Raw genomic sequence first — 20,637 nt, forward strand, 5'->3', positions numbered from 1 at the left:
GTACTCTTTCATACTGTCTCCTTAGTTAGTTACCCGACTAATGTACAAGTATGTTTGTGCATTTGGGGAAGTATAAAATTTCTAGTTCTATTAAAGTGTCAAGATCTCCATATCAGGGGGCACCTGGGTGGCTCAGTGGTTGAGTGTCTGACTATTGATTTTGGCTCAGGTTGTGATGTTGGGGTCATGAGGTCCAGCCCCACTTCCAGCTCCGTGCTCGGCATGGAGTCTACTTGGGCTTCTCTCTCTCCTCTCCCTTTGCCCCTCCCTCAGCTCCAGTGCACACATGCACATGCGTTCTCTCTCTCATCATAAAATTTAAAGAAAAAAAAGATCTCTAGGTAGGATTATATAGATAAGGTATAAATATGTGCCCATTGTAGGCGTTGAGTAAATATTTGCTGAATAGGGGTGCCTGGGTGGCTGATTAGGTTAAGCGTCTGCCTTTGTCTCAGGTCCTGATCCAAGGGTCCTGGGATTGAGCCCCGCATTTCCCTCTCTCTCTGCAACTCCCACTGCTTTTGCTCTCTCTTGCTCTCTCTCTCAAATATATAAATAAAATCTTAAAAAATATATATATATTTGCTGAATAAATATCATCCAGTTGGTACTCAGATACCACTGAAAATGTTACTGTTCATTTATATATTGGAAGGGAATTTTATTAACATTTTCTTTAAAGATTTTATTTATTTATTTGAGAGAGCGAGAGAGAGCACGAGTGGAGGGAGGGGCAGAGGGAAAGGGAGTGCAGACTCCCCACTGAGCAGGGAGCATTGCAGGGCTCAATCCCAGGACCCCAGGATCATGACCTGAGCCAAAGTCAGATGCTTAACTGACTTAGCCACCCAGTCAGTTGATTCACCAGGTACTATGAAATTAAAGATGAAATCAGCAGGAAGAGATGGAAAAAAAACACAGAGTGGGGGAAAAATCAAGAGGCTTCATTCCAGTTTTATTTAAATGCATGTGTACATTTAAGTTGATCTCCCCCTCATTATACCCCAAGGAGCAGGAAAAGGGCTTATTAGGCTTTTTGCTATGGGTTTGACTCCCCAGTTTTGATTATTTATGAGGCTTCTTCGAGCATGGGTTTTGGAGTCACATATATCAGAGTCCTAATCTTTTCTCTCATATGTACTAGTTTCTGTGATCTTCACTAAGTCACTTATGTTTGCTGAGCCTCACTTTCTTCATCTGTTATGAAGGAAGGAGTGATCAAATGTGGCAAATTACAAGAACTGAGAATTAACCATTGGTTTAATAAAATATATTTTGAATAAGTGAATGATACCTCCCTGAAAATAGTATTTAATAATGACTTCATCATTAAGAACATGCTATTTGGATTTTTAATAGGATTATTTTGAAAATTTTGTAATGGCTTATAGGCATAGTTTGCATGATGCTTATTTAAATTATCCTTATGATTTGATTAATGGGCTGTAGAAGAGAAAGTGATAATAATCGGGCTATTTCTTGCTTGAAATGAATTAGGTGGCATATTTGGTATAGTATGTAAATACCCTAAAATTATCTGTTGTTATCTGCCCAGATCTCTATTTTGCATATGTGGAGACTGAGGTATGAGCCAGCCAGACCTGATACCCTTGGGGAATGTGGCATGGCAAGGCTTAGAGTAGAACGTTGCCCTCCACGGTATGTAATCTTCAGTAGCTTTACTGCTGCTACTCACTGGCCAGAGTATTCTCATAGAACCTTTTCTGCCAAGTACTTGATGAGCCTCTGGTAATTTATTTTTTTATAAGGCTATACTTGTTATTGCTTAGCACCTAAAAAATGGAAATAATGAGTTGGAAAAATAATCAGCCAGCCTGGTGTGGTGGTTTTCAAACTCTCTTCCATGAAGCTGCCTTCAGGAAAGTCACCAAGGAAGACCAGTGTGGTGAAACTTTAGCTCTGCTTCATATAGATCAGCACAACTTTTATCTATTTTGTATATTGGGATTCCATATGAGATTTTATTTGAAAAATGCAGCTTCATGGTCCCCTGCCCACCGAAGTTTGGAAACCTGTGGTGTAATTCAAAGAGCCCTGCTTCAGGAGGTTTAGCACCACCTCTCTTGTGAGGTAGTTGAAAAAACCTTGGGAGAAAGAGAGAATTTGATTGGATAATTTTTATGGTTTCTTCTAGCCCCCAAATAGTATAATTTAAAGATCTGATGTCAAGACCATAACCAGACTTGAATTTATTTTTTTCAGGGAAAGGTAAAGAACGTGTTGGAAAGAATTTCAGGTATTAGTAATTTTTGGAAGTGACCATGACTTATCCCAACACTCTGACCTGACGTTGAGTGTGTTTCATCTGGCTTACAGTAGGCATGGATAGTGTGGTCTTGTCCTAGAAGAATCCTGGTAGCTTTGACCTTCTAATCTGACCACGAGAGTCATTGTCCTCTTGCCTTTGGTCGCTGGCACAAAGACATCATCTGTTTATTGTTACCAGTGAGGTCATGTGATGTGTGAGCAGATGGCCCTGGTGAAACCTTGACTTTGCAGGTCTTGTCCTCTAAACACGACCAACCATTTGTTACATATGATTAAAATATCACTAACAAGGGTAATTTCACATGCTTTTTGGCGAATATGGTTAGCAGGATGTGACATGACACAGCACTACCTTCTTCCTCATGTGCCATCTCCCTTGAGGCCTTGTCTCCCCTGCTCACCCCCTTCTCACCGATGCCCAGGCTTGCCTTCCAGCTCACCTGTTCCAGATGGGCAACACAGTGGGAGGACACTGGCAAAGGCAGATGTGTTTATTTTCCGGAGACAAAATGTTTTGCTGCCACAGATGGCAGTGCCTTGGAGCAAATGGCAGCCTTTGACACCACTGCCACACAGCCTGGGCATCTTGACAGACAGAGCTGGCTTACTTTTGGTGATGGGGAAATTGGGGGAAAAAAAAATCAAGATGTTCATCATGAAACTCACGGAATTTCAGTGCAAGCAGCAGTTCTTTTAGACCTGGAGAGCAGTTCTTTCGCACCAGACCTTAGTCAGCTAGTCAGCTAACTAGATGGGTCAAGAGTTAATGTCTGTTAATTATTTTGTTTCCTAGCCTGAATAGGACATACAGTAAAAACTGAAAACATATGGCTACATGTCAGTGGATATTCAGTGGTACACGTGTGCATCCCAGGTCACATCTCACAGGAGTCTCTTAGGATTGGGGGTGGCTTATGTCTGCCCCATTGGAGATAACACTGTTCTATTTTTAGTGGTCATTTTGATTATCCTACGGCCCAGCGACAGATATGCCTTCAAGTTGAGATGCCTTAATTAATACGACAACACTTTGTGCTTATAGTGTTTTCCTACTAAGAGGAATAAGAATTCTGACAGCTGCCCTTTAAAGCAGGTCGCTTATACAGTCATTAGGGCTTGACTAAGTCCATTAGGAAGACAAAGACTTGGTTGTTGAATCATTATACTTACTCATCTTCTAAGAAAAAATGGCTTAAGAAGATCCTTCTTTGAAAGTTACTGGCTTTATCAGGAATCCTTTTTTTTTTTTTTTAAATATGTGCTATTTTTCCCAGCCCTAGTGCTGATCGAGTTAGGAGTTTGCAGGTGTAAAGTCCTCCTCCCTCCCCTCCCCATCTCTCTCCAGGGGGTTGTATGTGAGAAGGTGTTGCTTTCTCACTCAGAGAGCATGTATGTGCTACCCTGTTGGATGCCTGCTGTGAGCAGAGAGAACCCCTGTTCTGGTTGGATGGAATGAGCTTATTGGATAGCTGGGATTGTGCAACCCCATAATGCCAACTTTTCACTTAAAGCATCTTTCCTACCCACAATGGGGTTGAAGGTAACTGGTCTAAATTGATACTGTTTTGAAACTTGTGTACTGAAAATCATGCGATTTCCTATTAAGGCTTGGTTTAAGCCAGAAGCAGCAGACTACTGTGTCTGCTTAGTAAAAACATGCTTTTATTTTGAAAATGTTTACCATTAGAAGTACAGGTTTACTGTACCTTTTAGGATTGCTTTAAACCTGGCCTGTGTGGGCATTCCCTCACACATACTCACAGATACAAATACACATATTCTCTGACATCTTGATGCCTCTTCCCGTGTCCCCCCAACCACCCATAGTCCCTAATGCCTTTATTTTTATTTTTTTAATTTTAATTCCAGTATAGTTAACATACAGTGTTATTGTAGTTTCAGGTATACAATATGTGGTTCAGCTTGATGTCTTGTTTTGGCCTGGCCCAGGATCATGAAGGCATATGAATTCAGGGGCTGATCCCAAAAATTCTGGGGGGTTTTCCTATACTCTCCCCAAAAACAGTTATTTAAAGTGAAGGACAGTGGGAAGTTTGGGGTTTTTTTTAAGATTTTATTTAGTTGAGAGAGAGAGCAGGCATGAGTGGGGATAGGGGCAGAGGGAGAAGCAGACTCCCCACTGAGCTGGGAGCCCCATGTGGGGCTTGATCCCAGGACCCTGAAATCATGACCTGAGCCAAAGGCAGACGCTTAACTGACTGAGCTACCCAGGCGCCCTGGACAGTGGGAAGTTTTTGAAGGGGGAAGGAGTTCACTGTTCTGCTTCTTAGCGTAGGAGGTAGTTACATGTGTACTCATTCATTAAGCTGTGTGTGTATATTTTATGCAACTTTATATGTATGTGTTACTTCAAAAAAGGTTTAAGCAAATAAAAAGAATGGTAAAAAGGGAAGAAAGCATAAAACATTTTTTGAAAAGTTGAAGAAAGTAAGTTCAGATTTGCCATTGCTTTTGAGTGTAGACCATAGAGCAAATAGGATTAATTAGTTTGGAAAGAAAAAAGGCAGGGAGAGGAAATAATGATCTCTGAATCTTTATAAACTCAAGTAACCTGCCAAAACTCTGCATTGCCTTTCTGATGCCTGCTACCAGGGAGAGGAAATAATGATCTCTGAATCTTTATAAACTCAAGTAACCTGCCAAAACTCTGCATTGCCTTTCTGATGCCTCCTAATGTGTGCAGTTTTTTATAGCTGAGAAGTTCCACAGGGGCTGATAGTCATTCATTCAGTAAATCTACAGCCTGCATTGTCCTTGGGGCTGGGGAAACAGGTGCAGAGCTCAGTGAGTGCCTTAAATGGAGGAATTGCACTGCAGAGTGACAAGTGCCACAATGGCCATACAGATAGATAGGTGCTCTGGGAACAGAACCTAACCAGAGCCTAAAAAGAACCAGCTGTCATTAAGGCAAAGGTGAAGCAAAAAGGAAAACCAGAAGCACAGACCAAAGAGGTATGTGAGAGTGTGTTAAGTCAGGCACAGGGGTTTGCTAATGATGTTTGGGGTGGGGACAAATAGTTGTCTGAGCCGCCTCCTAATTTTTTAGCTGTTTTAACCATTTGGGTACTGTATGTAAATTAGGGCTCTACTGATTGAAAAACAAATATAAATACATATCTCTACGTGTTCTACATATATAAAATCCACACTCTAAATAGTTTGTTAAATATGGCTGAGATTTTTAGGGGAATGGAAGAGATTGAAATTAGAGGGGTAGTCCATGTTATGAAGACTTTGATGAAAAAGCTTTATGCTAAAGCAGTGGAGCTCTCTGGAAGCTTGTTGACTAGGAGGGGGTTAGTATGATCAGATGAGATTTGGTTAGACCATTGGCTCCTCTTTGGTGAACTGTTTGGGGAAAGAAAAGAGAAGCACGGAGACCAATGAGGAGCTTCCATATCAATTGAAGAGGTAAGAGTAACTTGTGTTGAACTTAGGCTGCTAATGGGGAGCACTGTGTTCTAGTAGAAGGACTCCTAAACTCTCTTTTCCCCAGAATTTCCTTAGTATTCTATATCTGGTTGCTGTGGACATCCAGAAACATATACAATCATATATATAGTCCTAAATAGTCTTTCCCAGCAGACTTATTTATTAACTCAGGAAGGTGAATCAGCTCTGATGTTCAATATCCATAGATATTCATGGGCATGCTTAGCATGTACAACCTAATATTTGCCTTGTAGTGTATGAAGCATGGCTTCTGCACTTAAATTTTTGAGAACTTGACTTAAAGGTATATGGAATCTTAAATTTTCCCTGGAAACTGCCAGCTCATGAAAAAATTCAAGTGGCCTTGTTGCAGACATGGTGTTGTTGGTTTTACCATTGCATAATCAGCAATTTTATTTTGATGTTATTTGGGAGAAAGCAGTATTTTTGATTAGCAAGTAAAATTAATGTAGAAAACAAATACCGTGTTAACTAGTTGGTATAATAAGGCATCTGTGCCATGTTGCATTTCAACTCATTAAATTTCTAAACTTCTAATTATGATAAGATTACGATAAGATCAAACTTGGGGTTAGTGATGGCTTTAGAGAAGTAAAATTTACAGAAATTTTGGAATTATTGAAGGAGAACTTTAAAATCTAGTTTTGCTAAAAATTGATATATACACAATATTTAATTTTTTTGCTCCTAAAATTCAGAGTCAGTTGACACTTATTGGGCACCTACTACTTACTAGGCCTTCTTTCAGAAACTTGAACACAGAATAGCACTCTATTCCTCACAGCTGTCAGGCAGGCAGTACCATCCCCGTATTCAGGTGGGGCACTTGCAGCTCCAGGGCCAAATGACTTATCTCAAGTAACAAATGTAAAGTGATAAAGCCGCATTTGATCTCAGTCCGTCATTGCTTTTTTCACAAAAATACATCTCTGTCTTCTGACTTACAGCATTTAAAATCATAGTTTATTCAAATAATAATTTAAAAGGTGTTTGCTTTTAAAGTTTAACATGTTGGTTGTAATTGCAGTAACATTGCTGAACAAGAATTGTTGCCAGTGTGTTAAGCAAAACATTTGACATGAGCAAATCATTATAAAGGAAAGTGAGGACCGTTCTTATATTATGATGATTTCACATCTGCCGGCATCAAACAGGTACACCAAATAGACTTTCAGAGAAGGACCTACAGCGGAGAAAAGAAAAAGGAAAATCTTGGTTAGACAGTCTCATTTTCAGGGTAATGCTTTTATTTTGTCTTGGGCCTCTAAAAATCAAAGGTTTACTTGCTTCTGTATTTCTTAAGTCATTGTGAGAATCTATAAATATGGGCTGCTTTGTTTTTTAGTGCTACAAAGATAAATGTATCTGAAACAAGAGAAAAGGCAAATCAGGCAGTTAGTTTCCTTGTTGCGAAGCTCAGTATAGTATTCTGATCAGCTTAAACTCCTAGTTTTTTCAGTCAGAGGATTAGGAGGAAACGCCAACTTCCAACTTTATACCTCCTTTTTTTTCCCCCTGTAAGTGGAAACAGTGGGTAACAGAGCTGGTCCCAGCTTGTGATCATAAAAGAAAGTCCAGTTTCTTCTTAGCTCTCCAGAACGTCTCTCTTAAACTTAGCAGTGCACAGTCTTCGAGATCAGCCTTTGCTTCATCTGTCCCCTTCCACTATTGAGCTACCTCACTCTTGTCACACTGGCTTTCTCCACTTCATGCCCAGTCACTCGCACTCCCCAGCCTGCTGTATGTTCTTTCTTGTCTCTCTGCTTTTGCTGACCCTGCCACTTCACCAGTCATTCATGCCTGAATGTACTTTCCTGTGTCCAAATGGCTAACTTTTAATTGCCAGTTAAGACCCAGTTCAGCATTTTCCAGGCAAAGTTTCTCTGTACTACTCCCACCCCACCCCCCCACCCTAAACACATACACACACACGTCACCCTCAACTTCTCTGTGGTCTCGTGGCAAGGAATAGCTCTGCCAGTGTCCTGTTGTAATTGTTCACTATCTTTCTTCCACATGTGAACACAGGAATGAGTGTTTGTGGAAATGAAACCTCCTAACTGGCTGGCTCTTCATTCAGGCTCCTAACTTGGGTTGTACACTCTTTTCTCTTTCCAGCTGCCTCTGGACAGCTCAGCTTAAGCTCATGGGATCCAAATTGCGTTTTTTATGTTTGCTCTACCATCTTTCCCCTTACTCCTCTTTCTCTCTCAGCTTCTATTCTACTAGTTATTAATTCCTGTTAATTCTACCTTCTAAATATATCTCATATTCCATTTCTCCCCTGCCATCCCTACTGCTTCTGCAGTGTCCTATGACATGAGAAAGGCTTGGCTCAGCAGGGGAATAGGAGTGGTTTTCACTGGCTCCTCTTTGGTTACATGGTGAAGTTCATATTCTTTAGGAAGCCAGTGACAGTATCATTCCAGTTCCTCTGCTTCCTGCTGAAATCACCTAATTCACTAGGTATACATGTTCCCATATCCACCAGCACCCGTAGTAAATGCTAAGTAACATCTATTGAATGTAAAATAAAGGGGCACCTGGCTGGCTTAGTCGGTAGAGCATGCAACTCTTGATCTTGGTGTTGTGAGTTCGAGCCTCATATTGGGCGTAGAGATTACTTTAAAAAGTAAAATCTTGGGGCGCCTGGGTGGCTTAGTCGGTTAAGCAGCCGCCTTTGGCTTAGGTCATGATCCCAGGGTGCTGGGATCGAGTCCTGCATCAGGCTCCCTGCTTAGCGGAGAACCTGCTTCTCCCTCTCTCTCTGCCTGCCTCTCTGCCTACTTATGCTCTCTCTCTATCTCTCTGTCAAATAAATAAAATCTTAAAAAAAATAAAATCTTTCAAAAATAATAATAAAAATATAGTCACATTTTAAGTGCAAAAGTGGAGTGATAATTATTTCATAATTATCCTATGTTCTGTTCTCAGCTCTTGCAGGATTTGGTTGAAGCCCTTTATAAATTGTGTACATTTATACTTAAGGCATAATTACCATTGTTATTAGAAAAAGAGATTGATGGGTTTCCTTAAAAAGGACTGTGTTGGAGAGGATTAATGTCAGAATACACATGACCTATATTGTTTAGGTGCTAGGGATAGCTGTTCTTCCCCAGCCCCATCCATAGAGCCACAGTCTTTTAGAGCTTAGAAAAGGTACATAGGTTGTGAAGACAGGTGGAAGTTCCTGAAATCTCTGAGATTTTTTTTAATAAAGTGTTTAATAAAGTGTTTGATATAGTAAACATTGCAATTCCAGTATAGGTACAAAGTCCTTTAATTAAAATGGCAAAATTGACATTGAAATTTTAAAATTTATTTATTTATAGAGAGAGAGAGCACAAGCATGCTGGCGGGGGGGCAGGGAGGGGCAGAGGGAGAGAGAGAAAATCTCAAGCAGACTCCCCACTGAGCACGGAGCCTGACGCAGGAACCCTAAGATCATGACTGGAGCTGAAATCAAGAGTCAGACACTCAATCAACTGAGCTACCCAAGTGCCCCGACATTGAAATTTTAAAATTATGCCATCAAAACCCATGCAGAGCAGGTAGCTAGTGAATTCTATTGATTATTGGAAACAAGCTCCTGATTCAGAGTTCAGAGCATCAGTATAAGGAAATGATAACTGATCCATTTTGTTTATTAATGAATTTGTAAAATTGGGGATTGGCAAAGCAGTTATGGTATTGGTATCTGCTTATCACAGGTATTTATTGAGTACTTACTACATGTTTTATATAGTTTTATACCCTTTGGGGGAGTCATGTGGTCTGACATTATACCTGCCCTTTTAAAACTTAAAATACTATTGGTCATGTAAGATGTGATACATGAAATAGAGAACAGTAGATATTGGTATGCAAAATAGTATATCCTGAAATATTTGAGTGTGAAACTGACATTTACATATTGAATCATATTTTCACACTAATTTCCATTTTGTGGAGGCAGCATGGTTTCCTAGAAAAGCACACAAGACTTGGAATCAGAAGCCTAAAATTCTGGTCCTGACACTAATTAGCTGTGTGGCTTAGGGCACATCACTGTCCCTTCTTTGAACTTGAGTCCCCACATTTGTAAAAGGGATGCTGGACAAACTAGTTGAGCTTTCTTCTATTCTGTAAACTGCATTTTTGTGAAATACTCTCAGTGCCAAAGATGGGATTTTAGGAAGCTTTGACAGTCAACTGGGGTGAAAGAAATAGCACGTGGGGTGCCTGGGTGGCTCAGTTGGTTAAGTGCTTTCGGCTCAGGTCATGATCCTGGAGTCTCAGGATCGAGTCCCGCATCAGGCTCCCTGCTCAGCAGGGAGTCTGCTTCTCCCTCTGACCCTTCCCCCTCTCATGTGCTCTCTCTCTCTCTCTCTCTCTCTCATTCTCTCTCTCTCAAATAAATAAATAAAATCTAAAAAAAAAAAAAGAAAGAAATAGCACGCACTGTCCCTCCAAAGCCCAGTCTCTGTTTAGTGTATTTAGAAGTCTATTTACTAAAACACTGTCATCACTAGACAAACTCCTCTGTCCTGTTGGTGGTTCTGCATCTCCTTCCACATTACTTCAGGAATGGAAGTATGCTTCACACACTGCTTAATGTTCCAAGGTACAGCACAGTGCAAAAGAAACCGCACCTCCAAAGCACCTCACTCCTAGCGACATCGTCCTATTCAATTAGAGGTGGCAAAGGCTGGCCTGGCTCCAAAGGAAGACTGTCAATTCCTCTCTTTTTCTGTGTCCACGCTCGGCGGGATGCTTCCTCACGCCCACCTCTCTCCCCCTTGCTGTGACTTTGGCTTCCGCCAGATGTCACACCGCTGCTTGTCACCGCCCAGACTCTCATTGCTGATTTTGTTGTTTCAGTGTATTTATCACAACTGTTCTCTTTAGCTGTAAAATTTATGGAATTTCACACTCTTCTTAGTCACTGCAGTGTTTCTTTTTCATGAGAGAGGGAATATACAAGGAGTTGTATATACAGGAGTTGGAAGGGGGGAAATGTTCCACCTAACTTGAGGAAAGTTTGTATGTGTGTACCATCCCACGCCCAAATACACAAAGTGGAACCGAGCTCAGTTCTACAGGGCACAGGTATTAGGAAGTCCATTTCAATCCCAGGGAGAAGTACACAAGAGATGTGCTTACTGGCTAATTTCCCTGGTTTAAATTTTATCCCTTTTTGCAACCAAAAAAGGGGGTGATTTGTTTGGTTCTTAGTGGGATATCTTGATATTATCATCTAGTCAGATCTGTTTTTTTTAAAGATTTTATTTATATGAGAGAGAGAAAGAGAGCACATGAGAGGGAGGAGGGTCAGAGGGTGAAGCGGACTCCCTGCTGAGCAGGGAGCCTGATGCGGGACTGGATCCTGGGACTGCAGGATCATGACCTGAGCCAAAGGCAGTCGCTTAACTAACTGACCACCCAGGCACCCCTCTAGTCAGATCTGTTAATAATGCAGTCAGATCCTAAAAGTGCCAGTCGTGGTGATTATGGTGATAATAACTAATCTGTATTATTAACTGCCTAAGAGGCATTTGCATTGGACACTTTACATTTACTGTTATTATCCCTGTTGTATAGATGAAGAAATCTCAAAATGACTTAAAGCTCTCCACTTTAAAATAACCTTACGTCATGTATGGGGGCGGGGGGCAGAAGGGGGAGAGAATAAATCTTAAGCAGGCTCCTTGCCCAGTGTGGAGCCTGTCGCTAGGCTCGATCTCACAACCCTGAGATCATGACCTGAGCTGAAATCAAGAGTCAGACACTTAACTGACTGAGCCACCCAGGCACCTCTTGTGTATTTTTTTTTTTAAGATTTTATTTATTTGAGAGAGAGAGAGAGAGAGAGCCCAAGCAGGGGGAGGGATGGAGGGAAAACAAGTCGACTTCCCGCTGAGCAGGGAGCCTGATGCCAGGCTAGATCCCCGGACCCTGGGATCACGAACTGAGCTGAAATCAAAAGTCGGACACTTAGCTGACTGAACCACCCAGGCGCCCCATCATGTGTTTTTTTTTTTCAAGGGAGGAAAAGGTAGCACATTTGTCACTGTCTAGCATTGCCCACCCCCCACTTGTAAAAGGAGGCAAAATTTTGGTGGTACCTTGTTTTAGAAGCTAAAATTCATATTGTTACCAGGATGGTTCATTTAAATTTTTTCTTTGTTTATCAATTAGATATACAACTTTAAAACTAAGCATTTTGGTGTTAGCACTGCAAACCATTAATGGTGATCCTTAAGGCTATTGGGCAGAGAGTGTCTCATCTAAATGTTTGGATTCATTTATTGGTCATCTGGATGCTTAGGTTAGTTCAAAATTGTATATAATATTCAGTCCTAGCCTTTGTTGTGAAGGATGCCTTGACATAGAAGATACAGTTCCTTGCCTTGGGGACCTCATAACTGTTTCATTACTTAGACTTGCTATCTAAATAATTAGAATGATGGTGACAACCAAAGACTAGATTCTATCATGCACAAAACAAGGATTACTTTGTAAAGGATAGAGGTTTCCTAGCAAATCTGTCATGATTGATTAGTATTCCTATTTTGCCGGAATAATTGGCAGATTCTCACAGGGAATACTGATTATGGGATAGAGTGGAACTGATGAAAAAGTAGCTAGAAAGTGAGACCTGGCACTGAGGTGGACATATCTATAGTGGCAGAAACTGCATGAAAGTACTTAATAAATAAGTAAATGGTACTTACTCTCCAAGTCTGCATGTAGGGTTTGTTTTTGTTTTTATTTTTTCAGGCTTCCAGAAGATCTCTAGGTCTCCAGGCCTGTGATCAGTCTCAAGATAGGTTAGGGTAGGTTGGCTGTGAAGTGGATATGCTTTAAGTTAAGATGCTTGTGAATGTCTTTGACAGTGAATACAATCACCTTGGGGCCCTTGAAAAGAGTCTGGGAAGGGGAGAGGAGGAAACTGTCATTTACTGCATTTTTCCCATGTGTCAGGCAGTGTGCTAGGCACTTGTTAATTAACATCCTTCCAGGTCCCTTTATGAAGCCGTATATGAGGAATTATATTTCAGTGCTAGGAGTAGGTGGGCTTCTCCTGAGTACTTGCCCGGTGTATTTCATGGGCACTGTGAACTTCATAGGTGATTGTGTTTCTCTGGTGATAATTTTAGCATTTATCGAGTCTTTATTATGTCTTAGGCACTGTGCTTATTGTTTATATGCATTATCTCTTTCAGTCTTCACTCTAGCTCTTTTGTGTATGTCTTAGCCTGTTTTTAATGAGAACACTAAAATTCAGAGAAGTTGAATGACTAGCTTTTCTAAGGCCACACATTGGTAAGACAGCCAGATTTCGAACTCCAGTCTAACTATATAGTGTAACCCAGCTATTTTTTCCTAAAATACTTATTTATGCTATCATTCCCCCTTCGTTCAATTCTAAATACCTGACCTGTATCCTCGATTTTTCTTAGTTAGCAACCCATGTCTGAAGGGAGGTAGAAAGAGAAGGACCTAGGAGTCTAGCAAAAAGCAGCAATGTGTGGGCATTCAGAGAGATGCTGGCAGTCTGTTTATTTATTTATTTATTTATTTAAGATCTTATGTATTTTACAGAGAGAGAGAGAGACAGTGAGAGAGGGAACACAAGCAGGGGAATTGGGAGAGGGAGAAGCAGGCTCCCCGCTGAGCAAGGAGCCCAACTCCGGGCTCTCTGGGATCATGACCTGAGCCGAAGGCAGGTCTTGACTTAACGACTGAGCCACCCAGGCGCCCCTGGCAGTCTATTTAGACTTGAGTGAATTCTTGGAAGTATGACCTATCACTTTCTGCTATTTGTTTAGTGATTTTCCTCATCTTGTGATACTAGGCATTAGCCACATATAAATTAAAATGTGTAATGCTTTCTGGTATGATTATTACTCAATCAGCAAATATTTATTGAGCATGTACTATATGCTTGTATATCATTGAACAAACCATACATAATCCTGCCTTCATGGTACTTAAAATTGGCATAAATATTTGAATAGGTGGGTTGTAGTTTACACATAAGTATTTCCCTAAACACACCACCAGCAGTCACACATGTGTATGTGGTCAGAATAGCACAAAATTGAAAGGCTTGGAATTTGTCTCATTCCAGGAAAGTGATAAGGAATCAAGAATATGAGGGACTGTAACAGTCAAGAAACCCATAACTATGGCTTTATCACTTTGACTATGATTCTGAGAGGAGCAGGAGTGACAGTATGCAAGACTTTATTTGAAATTTTAAAAAACTAGTGTGAGCCAGAGATCTTTGATGGAGCATTGTCAGAAGAATTTCAGAAACTGCAAGTTGTTACACAGATGTATTGATTTAATTAGTCTAGATAACACCATTTATTTATGCTTGAGTATCTCACACTTGCAAAAGTTGGTAATTCAAAGTCACACAATAATTTGTGAGTTATCTTCTCTGCCACGTGTTGTGGCTTCTGAATACCGACTTTGATGAGTGCGTGTATCAGATGCTTCAGCATAAATAAATGATATTATATGGACCAGTTAAGCAATACAGTTTGTTTTTGAAATTCCATTGATAAAGTTTCATGTAAAATCTTTTGGTGGTGGCTTTTAAAATCACGTGTTTTAAACACAGGATAGCGTAATGTCAGAGTACAGGCCAGACCCTCACTGGACAGAACATATCTGGGTTCTGGTGCTTAGACTTCTCGGGGTAGCTGAATAGATCCTTAACTTACCATTGCAACGTGATAAAATTGTTCTGGTTGACCATACGGTGGGTATTTTGGCCCGTGAACAAAGAATAGTACAGTTAACATCTTAGCAGAAAGATGAACTTTTTTTGTGATAGCTAAGAGACTTGATTATGAAATTTCTTGGGGAGGAGAACCAGCTAGAATCCCCATCTCTGCCATCTCCGTCTCCCTCCGCCCCTGTTCTTCTCTCTGTTTCCTCTTGGCTATTCCGCTTTTAACCATAACAACACGAAGGTATTCTATGTCTGCCTGATTTTACAGTACTGTTTTCACACTCAGAAAAAAAATTCTATTAGATAAATATTCTTATCTTTAGCTAATTTAAAGTTTTGTCTTTGTTTAAAGTAGTAAGCTATTGAAAGGAGACTGGGGTATGGCTAATATACTAGGAAATTTAGGTAGCATATTTTCTTCCAGAGTTTGGGATGCTCACCTCTATTATTTTTTCTCACCATACTCCCTGGAAAATAGAAAGCAAAGGATTAATTAACCCAGTTTTACACATAAGGAAACAGAAGCTCATAGGGGTTAAGTGTCTTGCCTAAGGTCAGACTTACTAAAAACATAGTTGCAGAATGTGGCAAAGAGTTCCAGAGCCTGGCAGAGTATAGCACACTGCTCACCAGGAAATGTGACAGGCAGGTAATTATTTTCTCAGAAGACTTGACTACTGCTAGTCAGTTCTTCCTCCTCTCAGAGGTCCACCGTCTTATCCCCAAGGCAGAAACTTGTTTGCAGTTTAGGGCTACTCTGTATCTTTAGGAACTGAAATGTTACTAGGAAAACTGGCTTGGAGTTCCAAGTAAGTGTATAATATTTTCAGGTGTTCTTCTCACCTGAGTTTCTTCAAGCTTCCGAATGCCCATGTTAATCATTGTTCAAAGAATGTGAGATGTCATTTTTAAGACCACTAGCTGTTATTACTTTAGGCTCTATAAAAGGGCGTGTAAATATATTGTTTCATTAATATGCATTTAATTGAATATATGGGCACATAACCTTGAGCAAGGCCTGCTCACTACCCACTGAGGCAAATGTAAGATGAAAAACACATTTTGCAGTGAAAAAGGAAGCCCTGTAAAATGGGAGTCTCCCCACTGATGCCTAGGGGCCTAGACAGGCTCAGTTTAACATGGTGAACAGCCCAGCTGGTGTCGAAAAAAAAAAATAAGCATCCGTTTAGAGATGAAGAGCAAGGCAGATATAGTCAAGGTTCTTTGCATTTCACTTAAAACTATAGTTCTTCTAGTATTACTATGTTTCCACAGTTCTAGCGTATTTATGGACTTCCATTATTACTATCTGCACTAAAAGTTTAGGGATTTGAGGGGTGCTTGGCTGGCTCAGTTGGGTAGAGCATGCAGCTCTTGATCTAGGGGTTGTGAGTTTGAGCCCCATGTTGGGCGTGGAGCCTACTTAAAAATAAAAAAAAAAGTTTAGTGATTGGACTTCAATTTTTGAGACCTACTATCCTTCTGCACCCCAAGAGTTGTTTCTTTAATACTGGGGTGTACGGTCTACCACTTGAGATTTTGGTCCAAGTGCCCAGACTGAACCTGTTCATTCTGGAAGATGTGGTTGGGGCTGCTGCTTTCTTTAGTCTATGGCCTGATGCTCTCAGAACTGTGTTTGTTGGTTTCAGCAATTAGGAAAGACAGGGACACCAATGCTTTCTTTGCCTTTGAAATGCTTTTGTAAAAAGTTCTTGTCCATAGGCTTTAAGAAGAAAGCAGGTTTTTTTTTAATACCTTAAAGTGCTCCCAGTGCTCTTCCGTTCAGAGAAAAGAAGCCAACCTCCCTTTACCTCTTACCATACTCTCGGACCTTTAGATTTATTTCAGTTTTACTTTCATCATGATTTACTTAGCTGCTGCTATTTTCTTACTCATCAAGAATTGGAATGTTCCCATTTGTCATGGAAGGAGATGTTGGTGTTACTGCTTTGACCGTGTCTTTCTTTTGCAGACCCCGTATCATGTCAACCTTCTCCTGGCTGGCTATGATGAGCATGAGGGTCCAGCGCTCTACTACATGGACTACCTGGCAGCCTTGGCCAAGGCCCCTTTTGCAGCCCATGGCTATGGTGCCTTCCTGACTCTCAGTATCCTGGACCGATACTATACACCAAGTAAGTTCTAGCACACTAGGTAGTAGCAGAGTCCTGTCCTAAGCTGCTTCCTGGTTTTGTACACTACCCCTTCGTGGTCAGGGCTTGAATAGAGGATGGATCCTAGGAAGCACATCCAGGTACCTTGTGGAAGCTGCTCTCCCCTGCAGGTCAGTAGGGTTATTGAAAGGCTAATAAAAGTCCCTTTTTTGCCAGACAAAAGGAGATACTGCCTATGTCCAGAGCTGGGTTTTGTTTTGTTTTGTTTTGTTTTAAAGGGTGTTGGAGTAGTGAGTAAAACTAATTTTTCAGTTTTTTAACTCATTTTGCCCTGCCTGGATGCTTATTAGCATCTCAGCTATAAAGAATGAGCAAGTAAACCAAGTGGTTTGTGTGTTTGTTTTGACCTTGTGAGGATGAACAGGTCCCCAGCATGACAACTGAGGATTTCTTTGCTTAAATGTTAAAGCTTTTGAAGGCCACAAGCCTGGGCCCTTCCCTTGGTTCTTTTCACCTCATGGCTGCCCCTCCTGTAAGAAGCAGCTGGCTCTCTACTTGTCAGACTGTTAGCTTGGCAGAGCTTCCAGCACAGTAGTGCTTTTGTGCTAAGTTCTGTCTTCTGACTCCAATCTCAACCTTGATTTTCGCCACTGTGAGCGATAAGCACTTGGGATTTGTCACTTTTACAGGCTGTAGATGCAACACACATAGCCACTTCTCTCCTTAAATTCCATTCTTCCCTGTCAGTACAGGAAAAAATCTGGCTTCTCCACTCTTTTTGGTGCTGCCCTCTCACTCAGCCTTAGCCATGCCAGCGTTCTAGGCCACATCCTGAAAAGAATTAGCCTGGCCTCCTAGTGACTGTTTCTTGATTTGGCATCTGTCAGGAGTACAGCTGACTTGCCCACCAAAATCACCACCCACCAGCCCTGAAGCCTAACTGCATAATATGTCATCCCAGTGTGCCATGCTTGTGGGCAGTTCCTTTGGCTCCGATTTTATGAGAGTCTCAGCCCTATCCCATGAGTTCTCTTTCCATTGTTAAACGGAGACCCAGCTGGGAAAGTGAGGCTAAAACTCAGGCCCTGTCCTCCCTTTCCCTGATTTGCAGCTGGCTAGGGCAGATGGAACTGATTTAAGCCCTGGTCTAAAAGGGGGGGGCTGGGGTGTGTGTAGGGGTGAGGGGGATGGGCTATAAAAAAAGAGGCAAGCCGCTGGACTTCTCTAGAGGCAGGCCCTGGCCATGGGAGGCAGAATTCCGTCATGCTTACCCTTCTCTGTAGCAAATCAATTTGCAATGGCTTGTGGCTGTCAGAGCACTGGGTCTGGGGCACCTTCCACTGCATATGGAATAAGTTTATTGCAAACTAGAAGGCTAGGCATTTTTTTGCCGTTTCCGTTTGTGTGGCATACTGACCTGAAGAAGTTTGAAAGGTAAAACTTGTGGCTGAGAGTTGGACTTAATGGCAAAACCTTGAGTGAGTGGCCTCTGTGTTCTCTTTCAGCTATCTCTCGTGAGAGGGCAGTGGAGCTTCTTAGGAAATGTCTAGAGGAGGTGAGTAGCTCCCACAGGATCCTGAAAGGAATGTTTGTCTCTGTTTGCCAATATTGTTCCATTCCTCGGTTGCATTTTTTCTGCTCTTTGCCAGAAGGTGTAATAAATACCCACTAACCAGATGTGAAGTTGCTACCAGGGATAGAGTTTCGTGGGTAACAAGCTTATTTTTTTTCTCTCATGGGTTTCCTCCTCATCAATGTCAATTTTACAATTTAGTTACTTTCGGGGAGAGGGGGTTCATCCAGACTAGTGGTTCTCAGGTTTTGGTGTGTATAATCTAGGGAACTGTGGGGCTTTTTTTTTTTTTTTTTTGGCTTATTTATTTTTGCTTTTGTTTTTAAGCAGATTCTTGACTATCCCACTCCCACTTCCACCAGATTCTGATTCATTTGTCCTGGTGTAGAGCCTGAGTATGTAATTAGCAGTGCCAGGTGATTCTGCTGCAGTGCTAACTGGGCCATACTTTCAGAACTACTACTGCCCTAGACTTGATACCTGCTCTGTTCCTGTGCCGCCTGGAGTTGCCATACTGTCTGCTCCCTCGTAGTGCATTAGTCCTGCAGAGAAAGCCTTCCCTGAGAATTCAGGAGGCAATAGAAAGCAACTAGGAAGCTTTATGCAGAAGAGGAGAGTAGCCTTTAGTTTACGAGGCCAGGAGCACGGACCGTACTACTCCTCTAAGAGCCTTTGGGGTCCGTATGGAGGATGAGGAGGAAGAGAAAGCAGCTCCCTTAGGCTTTGTAATTCTTTTGCTGTTTTTGTGGCCTAGGGATGAACTTGAATTTGTGGTCTAGTGAGAGAGTAGGAGGGTGGAAAGCAGGTGGGAGCATTGGGCATAATGTCAGTTGGCCTCTTATACAGTCCTGTCATTTTCAGTCCACAGTGCCCCCTTCTTTCTCTTGTTTGCAAATCCTCTTTCCAGAGCAGAAGCTGAGAATAAACTCATGTGCTTTCCTTAACCATTCAGCTAAGAGGCCATATTAGTCCAGCAGTCCTAAGTGTTACAAGGGGCCACTAGGGAGAAGCCACTGGCATATCAAGTGCTTTGAGACTTTACTCACCATGGATCCTAAGGATGATCATTTTACAAACCCTTCCTTATTGTCACCTTTTCTTGATTTTGGAGCTTGTTTCTGAACATAGGAGTCATCAGCTAGAAGAGACTCAGGAAATGGAATAGGTTGTTGATGCCTAGTCCTCAGCTATAAAGGAGATGGGAAATATGGGAGGGCAGGCTTAGGCCTGGGCAGGTGGACATCTCTGGGATATGCTCCTAAGGGAGCCAGTAGAGAGCTTTATGCCTTCTGTCTGAAGACTAAGTGAGGTATCCAGGACGGGTGGCCACAGAAACATAGATTTCCTCCAACTGTGTTCCTCAGTAATCTCTAGCCAGGTTAGTGGGGGCTGTCTGCTTCCATGCATGTAGACCACAGCTCCTTTGGAACAGCCTCTCAAGCAGAGAATCTTAAGAGAGTGCAGAGATGTTATTTTAATCACAGGTAGGCTTGGATTGCAGGAGTCAGAAGTAGGGGTTGTTCCAAGAGCAGTTCTGCCAAAATCCTTCCCACCATTCCACTAGCTACATACACCTGGGCCTTATATAATGTCAGGGGGCGGGGGGGGGGGGCGGTGGTGGTGACTGGAGCAAATTCTTGGGAAGTAGGAGTACATTGCTTTGGTCCAAAGCTTATTCCTAGGGCAGTCACTCCTTTGTTGGCTTACTACTTTGAGACATTTTAAAAAAGAAGTCTGTGTTTGCCAGACTGGTTGGTAGCAGGCTGTGGGGAATAGAGCCTAGACTGGTCTTATTCTTTCGTCAGCTGACTGACCAGAGACAAGCTGCAAGCTGCATCTCCCAGTTCTTGCTCACTGCCCCCCGGCCTCCAGCTGCAGTCTGAGGACTGACTGGCCTCAGTAGAATATAAGCTCCACAAAAGCAGGGATTTTTATCTGCTTATATGCCCAGTGCCTCAAAGAGAGCCTGGCCCATAGTTAGTGCTCAATAAATATTTTTTGACTGATTGTCTTCATGTCTCTCTGCAGCTCCAGAAACGCTTCATCCTGAATCTGCCAACCTTCAGTGTTCGAATCATTGACAAAAATGGCATCCATGACCTGGACAACATTTCCTTCCCTAAACAGGGCTCCTAACCTTATGCCGACCCTTCCACTTGCCAGGGAACTTTTTTGACGGGCTCCTTCATCTTTTTCTACGCTTTTGACGCATTCTTGACAGATGGTTAATTCAGAATAAAGCTGAATCTGGATAAATTGAGCTCTCTGGTTTGAGTCTCAGTTTACCTAATATCACCTCAGGACAGAAATGTCAAGAGAGGATTATCTGCTTTGGACTTTTTGCCAAGACTTTTTCCTTCTGCCCCTTTCCCTTCATTAATGCTCTAATTGCCCTTTAGCAGCTGACAGCCCCACATTTGTTTCACTGCCCGGCTTCCTTCCCGTCTGGCTTTTCATGTATC

The 20,637-nt window shown here is 41.8% G+C and overlaps 1 protein-coding gene across 1 annotated transcript in view; it reads left to right on the forward strand.

Annotated features, from left to right (window-relative positions):
* The window catches only part of PSMB2 (proteasome 20S subunit beta 2), a 34,269-nt gene extending 13,834 nt beyond the window's left edge, over window positions 1–20,435 (forward strand). Inside the window, exons 4-6 of the mRNA XM_025856517.2 lie at window positions 16,461–16,623; window positions 18,108–18,157; window positions 20,204–20,435. Of these exons, the coding sequence (XP_025712302.1) occupies window positions 16,461–16,623; window positions 18,108–18,157; window positions 20,204–20,311 (321 nt within the window). The 3' untranslated portion in view covers window positions 20,312–20,435. The remainder of the gene's footprint in view (window positions 1–16,460; window positions 16,624–18,107; window positions 18,158–20,203) is intronic.
* The last annotated feature ends 202 nt before the right edge of the window (window positions 20,436–20,637 follow it).

This window comes from Callorhinus ursinus, unplaced genomic scaffold, assembly GCF_003265705.2.
Source record: "Callorhinus ursinus isolate GAN/ISIS: 27379988/994484 unplaced genomic scaffold, GSC_fseal_2.0 scaffold18, whole genome shotgun sequence".
Classification (NCBI taxonomy): domain Eukaryota; kingdom Metazoa; phylum Chordata; class Mammalia; order Carnivora; family Otariidae; genus Callorhinus; species Callorhinus ursinus.